Source organism: Sipha flava, unplaced genomic scaffold (genome assembly GCF_003268045.1).
Source record: "Sipha flava isolate LNK unplaced genomic scaffold, YSA_version1 80_pilon_pilon, whole genome shotgun sequence".
Lineage (NCBI taxonomy): Eukaryota > Metazoa > Arthropoda > Insecta > Hemiptera > Aphididae > Sipha > Sipha flava.
In genome coordinates, this window is record NW_020273622.1 from 1063116 (window position 1) to 1081542 (window position 18427).

Here is an 18427-nt window from a genome sequence, read left to right on the forward strand (position 1 = left end):
TAATGACTTACAGAAGGTTCGTAGTGTGTCGTATTTTCAGTGAATCAGTTGGCTGCAATATTCCATTCGATATGTGAAGTGTATTAGATACGTAAACTATACATTCTCTACATTTTACCGTCAATTTTTATTTACCACGAAGCCTGAATGAGGATCACATAATAATAACGATAAAAGCAATAAATATGCTAACGCTGGCTCACTTTATTTTAAATAAAACAAATCAATCAAATTACAATTGATTTCAAGAACACCTGTCTTCACGTGCACACTGCCTATATACACGGTATACTTATATGATTGATTGTATAATATCTCATGATTGAAAAATAAAAGAGTGAAACACAATAACTTTCGACGACATAATGCGATAACAAACAAATAAAATAAATTGTACAATATTGTTGATATTGTTGTTAACGTTATATTTTAATTTAAATTAAATTTATTTCGTATTGTATAACAGTACCTAGTAGTATATTATATTTGTAATAATAACAGTACAGTTTGATCAAGTAACCCTTGGATTTGTTTTTAAATGATGCAAACCATATATATATATAATATATATATACCGACTAAAAACTACGTTAATAGTACACAACTATCACATATAACGACAGAGGTATCTTTGTGCACGCTGTGTAACATAAAATATGCAACCCGTTGACTGGAATTTTAATAAATTTTATATCCATATAAAATACCTAGTAATAACGCGATCAATATAAATCAAGTTTCAGTTATCACATTCTTTGTACCTATATACGATTTATTTTATATAATCTATTATTATGTTATTTTATATTTATATAATTTAAATTTTTTTATATATAATTTTATATAGTTCATATAGTTATATAATTATATTTTATAGTCTCGTATGTGTTAAGTTGAATAGTAGTTTTTTAACGAATAATTTGTCAAATTATATGGTTCAAATTGATTGAATTGGATACCACGTGAAACGTTTCAATTTGACTCAACTTTATGTAAAACAACAATAACATCGTCTTTCAGGTGGATCAGCGATTCTCAAGGTGTGTTCCGTGAAACGAAAGGGTTTCGTGGGAAAATCTCAAGGGTTCCGTAAGATGAACGTGAATATTGACAGTAGTAATTGTAATAAACAATAATTATGAAGTATCGTTAAATGTTTTTTTTTTTTTTAGGAGTGTTGGTTTATCAATAAATAATTGAAAAATCGGGGTTAAGTCGGAGTTGGAGAAATCGTTAGGTTCCATGAAACACAAACTATTTCCTAAAGGTTCCGTGGTCGTAAACGTTTGAGAACCACTACAGTGGATATAAATCACGCGTGCCCACGTCACGAAGGCTATGGGTGGTGGTTAAGAGCCAAGGCTTATATATTATAGGTATCATTTAAATTTATAATCTAAAAACCTTGGTTATAAGCATAGATATATAAAACAACTGATCGCCGATTTCCTACAGAACATTACGGGAGGACATGAGTCATGACCGCTATATGCAAAGCTGGCAATGTTTACAAATGTTGTAATGATAACACACATTGATAATGTCAATACGTAATATTAAAATTATAACTTAATAAATAGCAATATTATCTTTTATTGTTTTTAAGTACCGATAATTTTACTGTAGAAACTTATTAGTAGTGCTATTACATTTATATCATTACCAAGTTTAGAATTTTATAGCACTTAAAATTGCATAAATATACGCTATAATATTACCTTAAAAATCGCTAAATAAGCTCTTAAAATATGCAATAAAAACAACAAAATATGCAAAACAAAAAAAGGAAATGTATTATTTAATAATTTTGTACGAGCACACGAGACGAATGTGGACTGTATAAAACGAATTCTACAAACTTTCGATGATAATCGGTTATTAGTAGATTTAGTAGAAATCAACAAAAAAAAAAAAAAAAAAAACCAACAAAATCAGCAGATAACAAAAATTAGAACCAAATAACTAAAACGAAATTATCATAATATTATATTATACTTACCTATATATTATCGCTGTAATTGTACGTGTTGCATCAGCGTAATCGCTCTATTTACTTAATCTATACATTTATAATTTACTTGAAAATACGATTGATAAAATCAAAAAACACGTTTACTAAAATACAGTTTCATAAAATATACCCGATTTTGATTAAAAACACAGGTAAAATTTAAAAAAGTCTAAAAATATCCAGAAAAAAGTACTAAAAACTAAAAAATTCAAAATATGCAAAAAAAAAACAAAATACAATTTTTTATTTGAGTTCTCTGTATCATGAAACACATTTTTAGCTTACTCTGCTATTTTTTAAGCATCTCATAAGAAATATGCAAATGCTATAAAATTCCAACCCTGATCATTACCATTGGATTTACGATGAGGTCCATTTAGACATTCATAATAAACATGCTCTTTAATTAAAAATGGACAGCTCATGAATTTAATTGGCAATTCTTCACGTTCAAGTGAGAACCTGTACTTACAATTTTTTCCTGTCGATATATTTTATTGTTAATATTTCATATTTTTAAATGATTTCAACCGTTATTTACAAATATGTACATATTTTTTAATAATTACCTTCATATTTTATTGGTTTAGTTACAACAAAGCCAAAACCTAATTCCAATAAATTTGTTGAGAATGATTTAAAATCGTTTGTTTTGTCTTGAATAGAAGTTTTATTAACTATAGATGGTTTTTCTAAAACGTTTTCAAGGTAAATAAAAAAATAATTGTATTTTAATGAAATTTTAATTAAAAAATTAAAAAATTATTTGAACGGTTTAAAAAATCTCAGCTTATATAATTTGGGGACTAAAATATATATATATTAATAATAGAATGTCCCATTCATATTATTTAATTCTCATTAGTTCATAGAGGCACCAACACGTGGACTCTTTAAAGTCAATTTAATAAAAATAAATAAATTAAGTAAATAGATATTTTTTTTAAGAGTTCAACTATAAATTAAATTATGATTTTGACAAGCATTGTGCGGGTAAAGTACAATGTCCCAATAATGCAGATATCACTGGTTGGCCTGTATCCTTTCCTAATTTCTTCGAAAGCCAATCTAAAGAAATACTGTAAAGACAAATAATTGTTATTAATTAACACATGTAATATATATGATTAAGATGTAAAACTCAAATATTTAAAGAATATTTCTTTTACATTTTTTGATTTGAATACACATAATTTTTTTTTTTTTTTGGTAATTCATAATAATATTAGGGCTTTGTCGGTTTTCCTAACACAACTGTAATATTACAATGTTACAAATATCCTTAATTCGTGTCATAATTGTTATAATTTTGATCTAAGCTACGAGATAAAATGATTTATATTTGTTTTTAAAAATCTTAAGTCTAATAATACGAATTTTTCAGAATTATTGAAAATAATGTATCATATGTATCTCCCCATAAGAACATTTATGTCATACGTGAATATAAAATAAAATGAAAATAAAATACATGTATGGTTGAATATGTAATGGTTGAAATAATATTTTTTACATAACATCATATTCTTTGATGGCGAAAGTCTTTCAACTTGTATGTTTTATATTATTAGGCATGTGTTTTTAAAATCTATAATAATTAAATACTATTCGACTTACTTCCAAACTGGCAATAGTTTCGAACTGAAGTTTGTACCATTTTTAACCAGTCGTTTGGATTTCTGACACGACTGTTTGACTTCCTCGCAATTTATCTTGGTTCCATCCACATTTGCCATCATATGGTCTATCATCGACACCGCTGTCCATGACAACTCGTTAATCTCCCGCACTCCGGGATCGACTTGTCTTTTAGTTCTCGACACGGAAGCCCCAAATAATGGCGACGAGTTCATTACCAAAGTCGCTGACGGTTGTACCTTAAACGATCGGTAAAAAATGAAACAAGGTCTGAGTGAACTCTTGATCTATATTTATATTTTATTAATTTTTATTTTATAAAAACGTGCACTTTATTGTATACATGAGATGGACTCGAAAATTGTTTGACTCGTTTCAAAAAAAGTTAAATCTATAGAGATGTTAGTACACGTGAACTGTTATAGATACATCCTATGTATAATTTCGATACTTGTCATAGGAAAGAAGGGGAGGCACCAATTTAAATTAGACGTATCACATTTTTGATAGCACTGTTAAATATTTTCCCATTTTTTTTTTTTCTTACAAAATTGTATTCTTTTATTCTTTGCTTTTCGTGAGTTTTTTTACTTTGATTTGATGATATAATTGGATATTTGTATTAATCAATTACGACCGTGTAATTGAATTTGTCGAAATATTTAATTCTACTATGAGTAGAAATTACTTACCGAAATTGCGTCCATGACCAAGTTCATGACAAATGTACCGAATCCTAGGAATGCAATGACAGTTAAAGTTAGGTCATATAAATCCATTGTTGAAAGCCCTGATCTTATTGCTTCTGTGTTTGAATTATTAATTTCATCGTCCGGTTTATTAAACTGTCCAATACCTTGTGTACTTAGTCCTGGATCTAAAAGTAAATAATACGATGTTGTACAATACAATTGTTTAAATTTTTAAATAATTTAAAGAGTGAATTATAAAATATACATTAAAAATTAATAATAAGATATACAGAAGTAAAAAAATAACAGGCTATTTTTATGGATATGCAATTTTATTTTTATTTTATTTTCACTTAAAATCATGAATGACTTGGGATTGTGGTGAAATTACTAATTTGTTATATAACTGTTCAGCGATGAGGTAGTACCTCATCAGCGATGAGGTAGTATTTACCTGAATTTGATGTTGGTGGAACTAAACCGGGATTTGGATTTAATGGTAGTATATTATAAGGATAACCATAGGTTGGTGGTGGTGGTGATGGTTGTGGCGGTGGTTGTATATAAAACGAAGGAGGTGGTTCATTCGTTGAAGGAGTTTGTTTATATGATGAAGGAGGTGTTCCATATGATGATGGTAGTAATCCGAGCAATGAATGAGTTTGTTTGTATGATGGAGAAGATGGTTCGTTTGATGATGGTGGTGTTTGATATGATGATGGAGGAGGTTTGTATGATGAATGTTGCTGTGGAGATTGCTTGAAACTAAATTCAGGAGAGCCGTAGTATATTGGTAGATCCGGTGAGTTTTTGTATTCATTTGAATTGTCAATATCGTAATGCGTCGATTGACTTTGTTGAAAATCCACACTGTTAGTTTCACTGGGACTTAAAAATGAGCCTATAAACCAAAAGAGATTGGATTAATTTACTGTCACGTATTTCAATAAGGTAACCTACGTTTACCACGAGTTAGGTGCGTAGGGTTACTTAAACCTTTGACATAAATTATATTACATTTTAAATGGTGTTGAATAAAAATATCGGTAAATTTTTTAAATTTTTTTTCAATTATTAAAGTTGTATCGATATAGGTCATTATTAAGATATACTTAGAGATACGTCTGTACTGTTGTTCTGTGATATTAATAAGAATTATTGTTTCCGTGCAGTATAATATGTATTTAACACTCGGATTTTTCTGCAATTTTATAATAAACAAATAATTTCATTTTTTGTTTGAACAATAATAGATACGATCAATATTTTATAAAATGTAAAAACAATTTACAATTTTTTTTTTGTTCTTATAAAATATTTTACGATTGAGATCGCAAGTTAATTGTAAATTAACGTGTGTTATTTGGTGCATGGGATACGTTTCACGCGTAAGTACCAAACAGTTAATGCTCTACTGTATTTGGGCTAGTTTCAACTAACTATAACGACTATTATAATCGTGTAAAATATCTTGGTAATTTATTATAACATATTATTATTACATGAACCTTCAGGCAAATGTTGAAGTTTGTTCGAATCATTCGTGGTGTCTGACACATTTATATTGTTGTATGTGCCGTTATTGTCATGTGCTCCGGAACCTAGAAAACGTTAAGAAATTAACCGGGGCAATAAAACAAACGGCTCGCGTAATTACTTTGATTATTTTTATTTGTTAGTGTAAACCCAACTGGTTTTTCGTGCATTTTAATGTTTAGGTCGAATTCGTCGTAAATTTTTTTCAACAATTTTGTTCTGAAAACAGACGAAAAATGCATTTTATTTACTATAAAGTTAAATATTTCGTAGCGAATACTTGGACAGCCATGCATTGTATGCAGATGAACCTTGATCCATGTGCATTATGTCCATCCCGTGACTGTCCAAGGGTAACGATCGGCTTTCAGATGACGCACTACGGGTAATATCTTGTAATATTTCCTCCACTATGTATTGTCTGCAGAGATAATCACTTATTTTTTCTCTGAAAAAAACTACTTAGTGTTTTTAAACGTTCTTCATAAATCATTGTTTTTGTGATTGAATTGATCTTGCAGTTTAAATTAGTAATTTAATTCATATACAACTTGATCTTATGAGATATAAATGATTGACAAACATTTTAATTTAATTTAATTTCTCGATATTCTGTTAATTTATTATCTACGATAATATTGTAATCAAATATTAATTCAAATTATTATTATATTATAACGGAAACCATGATTGCATATATTTGTAGTTCGAAATATTAATAGATTTCTATAAAATTGGCTTCATTGATTATAGATTTGAAGTATGGAAACAGTTGGTCAGACGTGTCTAAACCACAATTCACAGAAGTATTCTAACCGGTCCGTGACTATCTTATGAAATTACAAATTTCTTTAGGTACCTATAAAAAGAAATAAAAATTACAATTACAATTACAAAAAAAATTTAAATAAACTTTTAAAAATTACAAATCAAATCAGTTCTTACAATTTTTATTTTTATTAAAAAATATATGTATATTATATTGGCTGTATGTTAACTGTGGCAAAATTAATCAGTATACATTATGTAAGCTGCGGAAATTTATTTCATTTACCTACGATATTATATGTAATACTAAATAGTTTGCAATTTGTAACTATGTACACCTATGCACGTATATCGCTTAATTAATTATATTATTTTGCGTCTTGCGTGTTACCATATTATATTACAACTTATTTTTGATTCATAATAATAATTATTTTAAATTCAAATTTAATTATTAAATTTGAATTTAAAATTGTTTAAAACTATTAATCGTTTGCCATTCTAGCTAAAAATTGTTGTAAATTCCATCACAAGAATTAAGTATTAAACTTTTAACTACTTATACTGACATCTAACACTATTAAGTAGGTACTAATTAGTATTATAAAAAATAAAAGAACCGATATTTAGTAGGTTTCGTTAAAACTAAAATATCTACATTTGGATTTACCTTACCATTTTGAACACAAGACGCAATATATCAAAATTAATTAAACGATATACGTGCATAGATACACATTACATACTATTTAGTGTATAATATCATAGGTACATAAAATTAATTGTCACAGCTTATATAATGTATCTGATCGGTTTTGTTACAGATTGTAAAATATTAAATTTTTTCTTGCCGCAGATTACGAGTACATATCGACTTTCGGAAAAAATTGAATTTTGCCACAGTTTACCATCTCCCATTATATTTTAGAAAAAAAATATAAATAAATAAGTATACAATTTGAGGGTTGTTTTTCTCTAACCTATTTTTCAATACTTTGAGTAAAATTTGTAATGCTAATTCTTAATAAAGAATGAAGTATTGAGTCAAACGAGATCGTTTTGAAAATGTTGCGTAATTCATAGAGGAAAATGTTTATTCGCAAGCATAAGTAGAACTAAATAATGCATTGATAATTCTTTTATTTTTGAAAAATCATCAGGAACTATTCACTTGCAGTTTTGAATGACGAAAACAAACAAGCGACAGCGTTGAAATATTTAATACTTTTAATAATATATTAATAATATTATTTTTTGTGAACTTAATAACATCCGTATTTTCATCTTAAATTTTAGAATAGAGATATGTGATTGAACACTTTTGTTTAGTCGCTTAATAATCATAATTTAAGTTATCAGTTTTATATCGTTGAGTTTAAAACTATTAATATGAAATTCACTAGTAATGTCTAATTTAATTTGTTCAAGTGCGCCTAATTAAATGTTATTTACAGAAGTTATGCAATTAAGAACACTACCGTAATCCATTCATATCTAACTTATCCTCACTTACACTCTCGAAAATCACTCTCACGTCATCAAATAAAAGACTCTAATGCCATAACTTCCAAATTAATAAAAAAATTCTTGTTCTAAAAGGTTTTATTAATGAATGGTCTCTTTTATCGTGTTTTAATTTCATGTTTATGTATAATTTTTTACAAATTGTTATCTTCTTTATTGTATCCTTTATTAAATAAATTTTACATTTTCTTATAAAAAAAGATAGAAAAAAAAGGTTGCTACCATTGTAACAATATATGAATATTTTAATATTATGTATTAGATAAAAACCATACCTGTGAAAACTCATGGTCGTCAAAGCGTCGTTCAAATTTCCTGCAACCATTATAGTACCGTTATGGTATTCACTAGTATCCGAACTGTTGACCATGTCTGGTAAGCCTAGTCCTTTAAATACCAGTGCTTCGGGAAAAATGTCTTTTCCATGGCAAGATGTGAGCGAGATCGATGTAATACACAGTATGAGTAACATTTTGGAACTGTCTGGGCGAATTTGAATGTTTGAATGATGCAGCAATGTTGACAGTCGACCGCGACGAATGTTCAACGACCGGAAGAAAAAGAATACACTTTACTTTGTCAACATTTTTCATAATTGTTTAGACGCATAAGAATTAAAATGATAGCTGATACTTATGTATTTATATCATACGTATACAGGTTTGTATTTATTGGGTGGTTTGGGGTGAGGGGGGGACCATCGTCATATTTGACACATTTAAAGGGGTGGCAAAATTTTTACCGTGATCATAAACAAAAGTCAGTCTATTTTTTTATGTCATTTAATAAAGAATATTTAAAATCGTAAAAACGTGGCGTCTCCGAAATTGTGTCAATAATAATCCGGTGTATTGTACCGTCCCGGTTAGTTAGATATTTCCAAGATGTGTCGAGCAAGATATTCCATACGATACGTTCGGTATTCGATGTAATTCGACACGTCGAAACGTGCGACGTTTTCGAATGGTTACTGACGATAGGTTACCCCTATCAACGTTGCGATCGCTGGACCGTACTGATTTATTGATTGTAAAAAAATGATAAATAGCGAACGCGTCAAGATTTTGTTGCACAGACGTACAGATGGCACACGGAGCACGTTTGCAAATAAGATCACGGTGCGAAGAATATGCGATCATAGGGTATCCCTACGTGTGTAGAAACAACTCCGGCGAGAGGGCAGGGCAGAAGGAGCAGCTATCCAAGACGCCGCGATTTAAACGGCCCCACGTCTTTCATAGGATTTAATAATTTGTAATCCTAAAATGTTGTATCGTATGAGCATTTGTAACTTTGGTGTTTTAATCTCTTTCTTCAATATTATGTTTTGTTGACGTCTATGTTGAAGTATTACTAGGATAATAAATATAATTTAATAAACAATAATGTTGTTGACGCTCCGATAATAAATAATAATGTCCCTAATAAGGAGAAAATGGTTTTACATAAGTCGTGTAAAATAGAAAAATATATCATACAGTTACTAGCAAACCAGAATTCGAGTATACCGTTTTCGTATAAACCAGCGGTTCCCAAAATTGTAATCCGCGGAGCCCTTATTGCTCTGTAATTGTTTCTAAAGTGATCCGTTCGTTTTACTATAGACAATGTAAAAACGTAACGATTATTGATCGTTATTTAAAACAACGAGCGTATATATTTTTACAAGTCTCCGTCGACTCAAATATAATTCACCGATACATATACAAACAATATTAAAATCCCCATAGGATAGTATAATTTTTTAATTTTAGATAGTACGCTTCCCATTCCAGTTATTTCTCGGTCAGATATATTGTATGTAAATATAATATTAAACGTACAATATCTCGTTTTGAGTTTCCTCCAATGTAAATACATATCACGTGTAATATGCTTCGTAGAACACAAGCGGATAAAACTTGATACTAAATATTCTTTAGGGCTTTACGAGAAAATACTGTTTAAGAAAAGGTTCCGTGACTGAAAAAATTTGGGAATCGCTGGTGCATATAAACAAATATTGGCGACTTGCCGTGCCTGGGAAACCGTAAGGGCTGTCGTGCAGAGACGGCGGTAACACAAATAGCAATGGACGGGTATGAACGGTTACGAGGGTTGTCGTTTGCAAGGGGTGTGTTAAACCGTTCGTGGATGTTCGACAGGATAAAAAAATAATGCTTCGAACGAGTGTCGTAGAAAATTCCATGCTGGAACAGGTTACGAAGCATACATGTTCGTGATAACAATTGAAAATATCATGGAAAAAACTTCGATTTTATTCGATGATCGATAAGTGTATTGAATGCATTTTCATTCGATATTCAGTATCCGATGGTTCTTTGAGAATACGATTGATCGAATTTTGTGGATTGAATATGTCAAACAGTTTTTGTTGACTATCCGTTTCGATATGTTTGAAAATAGGCCTCATTATGAGTGTAGTGAACCCGACCAGTTCGTCGAGCACGAACGGGTTTTTACCAATGCTCGTTTGCATTTACATGTGCTTGGGCACATTTGTTGAACAAAATGTTGCCGTCTACATGGACCAACAATTATAAACGGATTTATATTACGTTAACCGTTGCATAAATCGTTGAATCTGAAACGTCATCGAAAATTTATTGGAAAATATGAATCAAGACCAATCAAGAGGAGCTAATTACCCGAAAATGTCCAAATAAAAGGTCCAAAAAGAAAATGCGAGTGTTGTTTCGAAAACCGGAAACATCAAAAATTATTTTCTTGATTTCAGATGCCATTTCGGGGATTATTCCTAGTCAGATCAACAAAGTAAATTATTTATTTATTATCTTCTATTTTACGTTAATAGGTAGGTAAATTATTTATTTAAGAAAAATATTTTTCCCATACAAATGTTATCTAAATACCTATGATTATTTACAATATAAGACTAAAATTGTTATAAGGTTAATATATAAATATAACTCTTAAAGTTATGTATTATAAAATATATAAATAATTAGTTACCATTATGTTATTATAAATTAATTTCAAAACAACAATTTTAACATAGTTTACACTATATTATACATTGCACATATATATGCCTATAAAATTTATATTACATACATATGATATGTTATTTTAGTTAAGTATGTTATTGTTTTAGTATGGTATATACATTTATAGTATAATTATATGTACCCACCTAAATTATTTGTAATCAACCAAGATTTCTGAAAATTTTTAATATTTTTTTTTTTTTTTTTTTTTTAATTTGCCTTTGTTCGCACATTACAGCAAAAATATTCTCTTCAATTTTTAAAAATGCTTTAACTAATTACATTTTAGATTTAATTATTTTTTGTATGTTTTCGAATTTTTAACTTGTTGAATAAATTCTTTTATTTCTGCCTAACTGAAAATAAGTAAATTTATCATTTTTTTACTCCAAATAGTATTTGTACAAAAAGTATTATAAAAAATTAGACATATAATATTTCAATATTATTATGTAGTAACAAGTAAATAACTCAAATTATAAATTTCTTTAAATGAAAACTTTTATGAACTTATAATAATTATGATGGACATAATTTTGGTAGTTGGGTGGAAAAATTTTAAATATTTTGTACATGATATATTAATTATGTATTAAGTGAAAATATTATACTACATATCGAATAGAATTTAGATTGTTTATTTATTTTAATATATAATAAGATATTTTTAATTATAAAATAAGTTTCTCTACATAAAAATTATTTATCATAAAACAATTAATTATAAATATTGGTCGTAATAAAAACCGTATTTTTATAAACAATTTTAATTTAAAATGTAACATACAATTTGGAAAGATTACGACCTCGATAATGATCTTTTTTTAGTTACAGTCTTGCACTAACGTATCGGATTTATCTGTCATAAGTTTTGGTTGTCATCATATTAAGTTGTATATATGACTTTGGTAAGTTTAATGTAGTTGTTAAATAATCAGTATTTTATTTATATTAGTTATTTCCAAGTACATGGTTATTTATTCACAAGTAAAAACTATTTGATGTATGTAAAATGAATATATTATTGCAGTTATGTGTGTCGTACGAACATAGTTTAACGAAGCAAATATAACAAGTGAGAGAAACTTATATTTAAAATGAAAAGTTTAACGCATAGTAGGTTTTCTAATTTCCAATAACGTTTTCATAGGTCTAAATACACAATTTGCGTGGCGACTATTGAAGCACAGAAAGCCAAAAACGAAGCCGTGTAAACGACAGCCGATGTCGTCCCGGACACGCTGACAATCGTGCCCATGCACATGGACAGAATGAATTGAGCCACGAACACCATGGAGCTGACCACAGCGACGTCCGTGCCCAGTCCTCTAACTTGGTCGTTTGACTCTTGATCGCGGGTGTTTTCGACGAACTGAAAACAACAATACAAATAAAATAGAACTAATCGTACGTTACAATGCGGCACGGGAGCGAGGAGGACGTCGAGGAACAATCGATTACGGCATAAGACTACTACAAAGTATAACCGTGTTGGTGGAATGGTAGTGGGCGATCAGCAGGTACGGCATCGTGAACATCGTGGAGTACATCACACCGGCCGACCAGGAGAAGAATATCACGCTGAACTTGTGTCGAGTGACGGCCATCAAAAACATACCGGTGGAGTAGAAAAGCAGACCTCCGACATACACGCGTCTGGCCCTGTGTGCAAACGGACGTTTTTAGATCAACTCGGTGTCCCAAACATTAGGGACGCTGAAATCGCTGAACACAAAACTGATGATGGTATATCACTGTAATTATTATAGATTGGCCGGTATAAAAATCAACCCAGCGGTGCTGAATTTGAACTGAGGGGTGCTGAAGACCGTCCTCTTGCGCCTAACCATCGCGCAACGGACACGTTGCGCGATAGTTGTTTTTTGTGCTCACCCGAAACGTTTGATGAGTCTCTCGATGACGCTGGAGTAGCAGGCGCACGACAGCGAGTACATCGCCATACCAATCGACCCGAACCGTACGCCTTGGTCGTACAGCATTTTCTTTTCGGTTCCCGCCAACGCCTACCACGGTAATGTTGTAATTTAATAACGCGTGTCCGATTGATCGCGCAAAACGTCCGTCGACCGACCGCAGCTATCCGCGTTCGAAAGCGAAAACTAATTCGGACGTCGCCGGCCGAGATCGTCCGACGAGCGTTTTATTTTTTTTTTTAAACATTTTTTATTGTTTTTTTATTATCATCGTTATCACGTTTCCGTACCGTGGGATCGCCACCGAACACGGCTTCGCCAACGTAGTCCGTGAAATAAAGCGAATAGCTGACGTGGGCCATCCAACAGAACAAGTTCGTCAAGCACAGCAACTTTATTGACTTGGGCATCACCACTATGGTTTTCAAGTAATGGCCGAATGTCACGTGCTCCTATATGAAAACGGTTACTATAATGTTAATGGACCGCGTGATCAATATCCACAGCTTACCGGTATCAGAGGGGGTTCGTCATTATCGATTTGGATCTCATTAGCAGCGTCTTTTAGAGTTCCATATGATTTCGTTGCATGTTCTGTGAGTTTATCACAATCCTATAAAACACGATTATTATCGTTAATTTCAGTTTTGACGATGTTATTTTTAACTGACATCATCGGTCGACGTGATCAATATCCTAGTTTGGTTCAACCGTAATAACTTTAACGGCATCTCTTTAAAACTACTGACGGTGTAAGTGACACAACCGATGAAAAGAAATGTGACCAATGTAAACACCGCTCTTACGTGGCCACCCATCAGTTCTCCTAAAGAGTAAATTGATAATAGCAAATAGGTTCATAAATAACTCTGATTTAAGTGAATTAGTTTTACCAAATTTTAACGAATCCCAATCGATTCCACCTAAGAGATAGCCGATACACCCTCCTAAGCCGGCCATTATCGTGAAAGTGCTCAGTCCCTTGGCGTGGTCCTCTGTATATATTTTTGAAATGTTTCAATAAAATAAATTCATCTCTCGATCAAAAATTACCTGGAACGCAAATGTCTAGAAGATAAGCCCTCGCTGGACTTTGACATGCGTCCGCGTCGAAGTCCAACAATACCGTGCCCAGTATCGTGAAAAATAACGCCCAAAAATTGTTTCCAGGCTCTGAATTGCCTTCCACCCAATGTCCGAATAGTTTTCCGTTTGGCACCAATATCAGCCCTACACTCAATTTACCAATTTATAAAATATCCGTGAGACAGTTCATTTGTTTACACTTACCTAAGAACACTCCACAAGCCAGCAATATGAGAAATGGCCTACGTCGGCCCAACGGAAGCGTGCATCTGTCACTTAAAGATCCCAAAATGGGCGTGACGAAAAATCCAATGCAAGGCGACACTGCCCATACTAGTGTCATGTGCTGATGGGTGACTCCTATATTCAAAAGCGTTGGCGATACAAACGTCGTTTCTGCTGCATATGAAAATTCTATCCCCATGACAGCCGCGGATATGCGTACGAGTTCACCTCTTGTTTTCCTTCTAAAAACGATTAAAATAATTGTGTACAATTTAAACTACTTTTTTTGGATTGTTTTTTTTTTTAATTTTTATACAGAACATAATATAAGTAATCACTATTGTTACCTTCGGCTTAAACATATTACTTTTACCTGAAAATGTCAGAATACTGCTCCATATCCACTTCTGGAGGATGTTCTTCTTCGCTTCGATTTTCTGGACGTTCAGCCAAACCTAGTGATTGCAAGACATCTAAAAGCGTTCGAGGACGATTCTCCTTCCATTCATCCCATTTATCTCGTAATGCGTCTCTCCATGTATGGAAAATACCAATTGGTCCCTGATATTCATGCAATTTTTCCACCATGGTTTACTTGTAATTTATAACCTTAATTGAACAATATTAAGTATTTAATAAATTGTTAACGATAACAGTTGTTAATATAGTTTATAGGATTTCTATAATCAATGCTAAAAGGTTCATGAGGATCTATCTTCTATATTTTACGTGGATAGGCCTCTTAGAGGGGTGCCAATTTTTTTTTTGCGTCGGGGCGAAAAATGACTAAATACAGCACTAGCTTAACTATACACTGGACGAATTTACACGCTGCGTGTCAGCAATCAAAATCGCGCGTGTGACCTGTCCGATTACATTGAGCAATTTAAACACTATTTAAACATAAAATTAAAAATTAAATGTTTAAAATGTTGTATGCAGACCTTGAGAATGAAGGGTTGATAATGGAAATAGATGAAAAGGAACTCAAGGCAAAAATGAAAAATTTAAAAGATGTTTATAGACCAGTCAATACTCGCTTGTACACTAGCGATTTTGCCAGCTAGAGAAAAATCACACAAAACGATTTTACTCTAGTAGGTATACTCTTACTATAGTTACTGTAGTATAGTAGCCCAGTGTAACCGAGTGATCCAATGGTTTTCTAATGGATTTTTAATAGTTAATCTTACTATTTTTAGACGTTATCGCTGTAAAATCCCAAACTTTACACGTCCGCGATACCGCACCACTATCGTATCCAACAGCGACAAAGAACAACTCCTTTCCCAACACTATTTCAATTGCAAATTTGAAATTATCAAAGGTAGTTACAATTAAGTAAATTCTAAAGTATTTTTATTAGACTAAATAATTATAATATATTTTAAAAACTTGATGAATACTATCATAAAGATACAAGTCCATTAGAAGAATTGCTTATAAATATAATATCGGTAGTTGTACTTGAATACATGCATACTATATGTCTCGGTGTTGTTAAAAAATTAATTGATTTTTGGATCAAAGGTAAAAAACCTAATTAATAAATCCTGATGAAATATCCCAAAAATTAGTTAATACCAAATCTTTTTTACCATCAGATCAGTGGCGGTTCTGACATTAAAATTTTGAGGAAGCAATAATTTTGTTCCTACCCATCTGGACTTATTAAAGCGAATCGCACAGTCCTAAAAACTCATTTATTTTGTTTAAATACATTTTTTTTCTTTAAAAATCTGTCAGAAAAAGGTTTCATTTTCACTATAACACATAATTAAATGCTAACTACTAAGTTACAATTTGGCATTACTGGTAGGTATATTGTATATAAATTATAATTATAATATTAAAATACTATATACATCTATAATTTATACAAAACTGAGACACAAACCCTATAAAGTGTCTCCTTAGTTTTGAGTTACAAATAGTTGAATATTTACAAAATTGATGCAAAAGAAAAATTTCAAATAAATTTATTGACCTAAATAATAACAATTTTTAGTTTCTAAATTGACTAGTTTCTTCCTAGTAAAAATCAGCATAGCCTAATGTAATCCAAACAGAATTTGACTGACTCAATAAAATGCATGGTCAACAGAATAACCTCTGTAAATAAAAACTTCCACATATCCAAAGATGTTTAGTATAAACGTTGGAATTGAAAGACCTACAAAATACTTTTGAGCCAATTTTGTCTGCAGATAAATACGTCAGAAAAGGAGTTGGTTTACCTTGCCTAAGTAAATTGTTTTTGTCACATGTACTCCAACGTCTGTAAGGATGTTCCAAAAGCAATACAATCGGATCATAAATTGGATTCATTTTTAAAAGATATGAAAAAACAACTTGAAACAAAAAAATACTGATCACTTTAATAACTTTAATTTGAAATTAGAATGCTTTATTTTGTTCTCAGAAGTCACAACTCACAGTACGAACTACCTAATCGTCTACCTAAACAAATACAACAGAAAATAAAACAATTGAATAATTATTCTAATCTTTTATATTAAAAAACGTTATAATACAAAATAATAAACATATTACAATTGCTATTGATATTTGATAATAACTCATTTAGTGATAACGTGGAATAAAGTAGGTATTAAATAATCATAATATGATTTAAAGAATAATAATATAACTTGTACACACAAAACATGGAGAACGCCTAAACTCTGTTTGTTTTTTTTCTAACCCGCACAGGCACTTAGGCATTCTCTTACCCATGAGTTGATGAGTACCACGGACTTGAAAGATTGAGACCATGCACGGTATACTCCATAGTCCGTTCAATATTTAATTTAAATTTATATTTATATTTATCTTTATTAATTTCCCTTTTATTAACGTGTCTATGCTTGAAATTATAAGCAAAACATATTTAATAATTTAAATAACATTAACCGTGTAGTTTCTTGTACTTTCAAGGGAGTCACTGCCTCCCTTGCCTCCCCGGGAAAACCTCCACTGCATCAGACATTAATCGTTTGCCTAAAAAATTAGAAGAAGTTGAATATTGGAAAGCCACAGAATTCAGAACTTCTTTACTATATACTGGCTCAATAGTATTAAAAAGCCCAATTAAAAAAATCACTATACAAACATTTTATGCTTTTGAGTTCTGCTATTCGCCTCCTCATTTTATCTGAAACTTGTCATACTTATAATTACTTAACCAAAGATTTGTTGAAAACATTTGTTAGTGAATATTCATCTTTATATGGTGAATAATATATTAGTTATAATGTGCATGGGTTGATTCATGTTAGTGATTTTGTTTTGATGCATGGTACTTTAGATTTATGTAGATTTATATAATTTAAAAATTATTTACAGTTTATTAAAAAGAATTCTAAGAACTCTAAAAACCCACTTCAAGATATTTATAATCACATAATCGAACATGTAAATGCTCAAACTTATATCATTCCATCTAATTTCCCTATCCTTCGAAATTAGTTGCCCTATGATAATATTGAAAATAAATCAATAAATTAAATATTATATGAAAAAATTATTTTAAAACAATTTATTGTGAGTTAAAAAAAAGATAAAGTTTCATATTTTTTGCTTGAAAATGGTGATTTAGTCAAAGTAATTAAAATAATACATTTTTTTTTTTGAGTGATAATATTAAATTAAAATATTCACCTTTTTTTGTAAAGCCACTATCTTCAGGTATAATAAAAATGTTTTCTGTTGATGAAATTATTCCTGAAACTCGACTTATAATTAATTTAAATGTATTAAAATATAAATGTTTTACAGTGCCAATTGAAAAAAATAAATATATATCAATTGCATTGCTATATATTGATTGAAGATTTTAAGTTTATTTTATACTATTATTAATATGATTTATTAGAATAATATTATACTTTTTCTATTTTATTTATGAATTATTATTTAACCAGGCTAACTAAATTATTTGTTATTTATGATATGTTACTAACTTTTTTGTTGAACTAGTATCTTAAATAATTATATATTAAATAA

The 18427-nt window shown here is 30.4% G+C and overlaps 2 protein-coding genes and 1 pseudogene across 3 annotated transcripts in view; 1 reads left to right on the forward strand and 2 right to left on the reverse strand.

The window, feature by feature from the left end:
• Positions 1–2786: 2786 nt before the first annotated feature.
• LOC112693109 (proline-rich receptor-like protein kinase PERK10) lies at positions 2787–11362 on the reverse strand. 2 transcript variants are annotated; one of them, XM_025568031.1, is made up of 10 exons: positions 11324–11362; positions 10818–10927; positions 8445–10753; positions 6158–6325; positions 5999–6096; positions 5844–5942; positions 4796–5242; positions 4342–4526; positions 3629–3888; positions 2787–3090 (listed from the first exon to the last, which is right to left on the reverse strand). In XM_025568031.1, exons 3-10 carry the CDS (start codon positions 8639–8641, stop codon positions 2979–2981), a joined length of 1566 nt encoding a protein of 521 aa, XP_025423816.1. In that variant the 5' UTR covers positions 8642–10753; positions 10818–10927; positions 11324–11362; the 3' UTR covers positions 2787–2978. The 2 variants fall into 2 exon arrangements, with proteins under 2 accessions (XP_025423816.1, XP_025423818.1); XM_025568033.1 differs by lacking the exons at positions 10818–10927; positions 11324–11362 and having other exon boundaries at positions 6158–6335; positions 8445–8492.
• Positions 11363–12321: 959 nt separating this feature from the next.
• LOC112693067 (proton-associated sugar transporter A) overlaps positions 12322–18427 on the reverse strand; it is a 57737-nt gene continuing 51631 nt past the window's right edge. Inside the window, exons 2-11 of the mRNA XM_025567961.1 lie at positions 14796–15031; positions 14402–14664; positions 14165–14341; positions 14005–14106; positions 13783–13937; positions 13623–13724; positions 13402–13563; positions 13071–13201; positions 12665–12839; positions 12322–12549 (exon numbers count right to left, since the gene is read on the reverse strand). Of these exons, the coding sequence (XP_025423746.1) occupies positions 12322–12549; positions 12665–12839; positions 13071–13201; positions 13402–13563; positions 13623–13724; positions 13783–13937; positions 14005–14106; positions 14165–14341; positions 14402–14664; positions 14796–15010 (1710 nt within the window). The 5' untranslated portion in view covers positions 15011–15031. The remainder of the gene's footprint in view (positions 12550–12664; positions 12840–13070; positions 13202–13401; positions 13564–13622; positions 13725–13782; positions 13938–14004; positions 14107–14164; positions 14342–14401; positions 14665–14795; positions 15032–18427) is intronic.
• On the forward strand, positions 15352–17890 carry LOC112693119 (annotated as a pseudogene).